Here is a 4600-nt window from a genome sequence, read left to right on the forward strand (position 1 = left end):
GGTATGGCGTTTGTGGGGGGATGTGTGTGGGGGGAGGGTGGCTGGGGAGGGTTGTGGCATGCATGGAGGAGGGTTTGTCCACAGCCCGCCTCCCCTCCCCCCCTACTGCAGACAGAACCCCCACCAGCACTTCTTCAAGCCTGGGCTCTGCACTCCTACTGCTCCTGGCCCCAGGGCACCGGCGCGGGTCCCGTGCTCCCACTCAATGCCACTTCCCCCTCCCTTCTGCCACTGCTGCCCTTCTCATGCCACTTTCTCATCCCCCTCCACTCGCTACTCTAGCACCACATCCTAGCTGCGCAGCTGAGACCACACAACACAGCAGGAACCAGACTGGCCTGGCCAGCATCGCACAAAGCCAGCTGAGAATCACAGGGGCCGGACTGGTGCCTGCTGAGTCTGGCAGCCAATGCTGGAGCCAGGAACCACATGGTGCTGGAATAGTAGCAGCTGCAGGCAGAAAAGCAGGGAAATACCTGCGGCAGGCAGGAGGGGCATGGCAGCGAGCGGGCACGCAGAACGCAGCAACATCTGGGCAGGAGCACAGGACTGGTGCACCAGGGCCAGTGCCAGCAGGGGCCCAGGGTGGGTCATGGGCTGGCAGCGGCTCTATGGAGCTGGGCTGCACCAGTAGGGAGAGGGGGGAGCTAGCCTGGCTCCATACAGCCCCTGCCAAACCTAGGCCCTCCTGGGGTTCCTCCTGGGGGGGGGGATGCAGAAGCCCCCAGATCTGCGCATGGGACAACAGCAGGCTATGGTGAATTTTGGGGTGGCAGCAGCCTGCCTCCCAGTGCTGCTGCCACTCTTCCTGGAGCTCCTAGAACAGACCAGTGCTGCCACCGGCCCTAGCCTTGGTTGTAGGAATGAGGTGGTTGTGCTGGGAAGAGGGTTGTTGCTCCCCAAAAATTTGCCATGGCCGCCCCAAGCTGCCTGCCAAGCACTGGGGAGAACCTGGTGGTGCCACTAGCCCCATCCTGCAGTGGCAGCCTGTTATTGTCCCATACGCAGATCCAGGGGCCTGCATCCCCCCCAGGAAGAGCCCAGCACAGTCCTCCAGCCTGCAGCCCTCCTGGGGAACACATAGCAACAAGAGCCATGCCCCACACCTACTCACAGTTCCTGTGCTTTGCTGCTGGCTGCAGCCCCAGGAGCTGCCAATGGGTTGTGCTGCACCCCTCCCTCCGCCTCCTCTCTAGTGTCAGCCTCAATCCCTCCCTCCCTCACCACCATGGGAACATATCCCTATTTGTTACATTATAAAGTGGGTTTGCTTTATGCAAATTCAATTTATGCGCTGTTCTCCAGGAATGCACATACCGCATAAATCAAGGGAAACCTGTATTTTATAAGAAAGTTAAGAAAGAGAGCTGTGGCTATGGTCAGCAATTATTTGAGATACTGACTTCTGAGGTGAATCCAAGTCAGATCAGCACCCCCCAAAATTTCCATTTGATGTGTTGTCATAGTTGGAAAGAACAGAGACAAGCAGAAAACCATGCCTGCTTTATAGCTTCTCTACCTCTCTCTCCCCATCTCTCTCTCTCTTAGTTTGTTCAGGAACAGCATGGAAGGAACATACAAGTGTATAAGCACACACCAAATTACTAGGAAATTTCCACCATCAGAGTTATTAATTGCCATCACATCCCAAGAGTGGAGATGTGTAGAGGTCACGTAAAGACGCTATTTATAAGGAAGATCTGGTCCACTACTAATGTATATAAACTGGGATGAAACTCAGATATGTTTCTTTATTATTGTGTCTTTTAGAAGCATTTTATTATTGCTTCATAGGAAGCTGTTGAATATTATCAGTATTAAGAAATATTGAGTACTTCTAAACTGTCATACACAGAACACAGCTGTAATGACAGAACACAGAATAATGCAGCTGTATACAAAAAAGGAATGAACATTCATAAGCTCAGCACAAAAGTTGATTTTGCTTTTATGTTGCACTGAAAAAAAATTCTAAGCAACTTAAAGAATACTCATTAAATTATTAGGAAAACAATTGGGCAAGAAATAGACAAGAGACAGACATTTTCTGTCTTTTACATTTAAAAGAATTATCATGAAGCATTTAAATATTTAAAAAAGGAATTCTGCATTTTATGGGGAATATGAGAAATATTACCATTAATAGAAAAAAAAAGATACAATACCTTTAATAATGCCTCAAGCATATACAACCCAAGGAAATAGTAGTTTGAAATTTTCAGTTGTTGAAGAAGCTGGTCATGGCAGGCTGGCAAGTAATTAACTATCATAGGAAATATGTTTAACAATGTTACAATGTGACTTGCATACTCAAATTCATCTGTGAATACTATAAAATGACATATCTTCAGAAACTTGTTCCTGCAAATGAATTTTAAGAAAATAATTATTCGGTGACTTTTTGTTATAATGAATTAATTTTGCTTGGTTTAAAAATAGGTAAATAAGGTAAATATTGACTGAAACAATGGTAGGCACCAATTAAATGTACTTTGCCATTTTAACAATAAGAGATACTTTCTTAATATTACCTTACAATATGCTTATACAAAAGCTTAGGTAAATTAAGCTACTGTATATTTACTAAATGCATCCAAAACCATGTTTCACCAAACAGTGATTATAGCCAACACACCTTTTATTATATTCTAGGAAAATGGGATCTAGCTAATCGATCATACCAAACTATTAAAAAAATCTAGAATTATCAAATGAGAATGTAATAACAAGTGAAATCTAATGATGATGGTGGTAGGTCTGATGGCTGCTTGCAGATGTTAAAAAAAACAAAACAAAATGGTACTTCACTTTAAACTTGGTGTGTACCCACACTGAGCTCAGAGGGTGCCCAGAAGAGGCAACACGCTAGTTGGACCCAGCTTGCCCAACATCTAAAATATTGGGCACTTTAGTGGGGCTTTTTTGGTACTTTTATCTAATAGCTGATTGAATCAGCTTTAGCTAAAAGTGCCAAAAAGCCCTGCTGAAATGCCCGATCTATACTCTATCTATACACTATGCTGGGGGGCGGAGTCAAAGTAATGCGCTGCTGCTTTCAGTAAAGTGTGTTTGGTGTTTTTTGAACATCTGCAAGCAGCCATAGAGATCTTTCCACTTACACAATACAAGACGAAATCACCATAAGTGGCAGTGTAGAAAGATACTAAAGATTCTTACATGCTCCTTGAATTCAAGGAAGCTGTAATCATTACAAAATGTGGCTGCAGTTAGACCAGAAAGTGGCTGAAAAGTTTTGAACACAGCCCTGTAATCTATGAGGAGATCTGCTTATGGCAAATTGTTCCACAGAACCTCAGGTTCCATGATAGGTCATCAGGGGTTTAGCGAAGAGACAGGGGTTAATGGCAACCACCATTGCCATGGTGGGTTGCCTGGTTTCATGTCGGGCTGCATGGCATGCAAAACCAAGGGTAGGGGTTCCATAGCAGAAGTGATATGAAAGGGTTCTTTGACTTTAGGACGTTTGAAAGCCACTGATTTAGGGAAAAGCTACCAGAGCCATGGAAGAGAAAATGAAATTGACTGATCCTGGAGAAGGAGATTAAAAGGAAGTGATTGTCGAAAGGAAGGCCTATGAAAAGGGGAGAAAAAGAGAGACCAGGGATAAAGCAGAATAGTGGGAAAGTGGAAAAACGGATAGATGCATAGAAAATGATAAAAGGACCAAACAGAAACTATAAAAAGAAAAATGAACTGGTGAAAATAATAAATAGGAAAGAAAATGGATAAAAATCCCTTTACACTAAGGTTTATATACTTTTAAAATATAACATGATGTACTATTTAAAAAATGCCAGTGCTTTAGTGTATTAATAACTCTATAAAGAAAAGAGACTCTTTTGTAATCTGGCTCTTTAGTGCCACTGGCTGCCTTCTCCTCTGAACATGCTTCCTTATTGCCTTGCCCTCCTTTTCAAATATTCTCTTTCCCTTCATTATTAAATTGCCATCCCATTCCATTTTCTACAAAACAGATTGCTCAGATGTTTGGTAGTCCTAATGTGTATGTGCTGTCCCGCTTCTAAATACAACTTTCTAGAGTACGTGCACAATTTTTGTATTGCCAATCAGGTGAGGGCAGAAATGTAACCTTAGCCAAATATAGGTAGCTACTACTGCATGACATTTGGACATAGTTCTTCAAGCATACCCATGAGATGCAGTGTTGAGCATTGCAACATCTAACTTTTAGGTCCCTGGCCACCAAAGTGGAATTCAGAACCCCGTGTTAGGCACTTAGGCACTGTATAAAGTGTAGGGAAAGACAGGCAACACACAATAAGATCCACAAAAACCAGTACACAGAGTTGGGAACTACCCCAAATTAGCCAATAGGAAATAATGAGGACAGCCAGCCAGAGTTTATTAGTGTGCAAGTAACACCCTAGGTAAGCTATTTCCAGTTCGGGAAGTAATGTGCGTCACCATGGCACTGTTTGGTAACAAAATTGAGTGGTATAGACCTACCCTATGAACTGAGCCAAGATGACTGCGATGGGGATGTGGCCACACCCCCTTCATATGTGTGGTGCACGCACAGTGAAGAAAGCTCACTGCCCACGTGCCACAGAGTCCAAGG

General features: G+C 44.2%; 1 protein-coding gene across 1 annotated transcript in view; it reads right to left on the reverse strand.

Annotated features, from left to right (window-relative positions):
- Positions 1-4600, reverse strand: part of LOC109299239 (sodium/hydrogen exchanger 10-like) — a 259437-nt gene that overhangs the window by 101707 nt on the left and 153130 nt on the right. Inside the window, exon 15 of the mRNA XM_019519839.1 lies at positions 2166-2361. Within this exon, the coding sequence (XP_019375384.1) occupies positions 2166-2361 (196 nt within the window). The remainder of the gene's footprint in view (positions 1-2165; positions 2362-4600) is intronic.

This window comes from Gavialis gangeticus, unplaced genomic scaffold (assembly GCF_001723915.1).
Source record: "Gavialis gangeticus isolate Ggan-Ray unplaced genomic scaffold, GavGan_comp1, whole genome shotgun sequence".
Classification (NCBI taxonomy): Eukaryota; Metazoa; Chordata; order Crocodylia; family Gavialidae; genus Gavialis; species Gavialis gangeticus.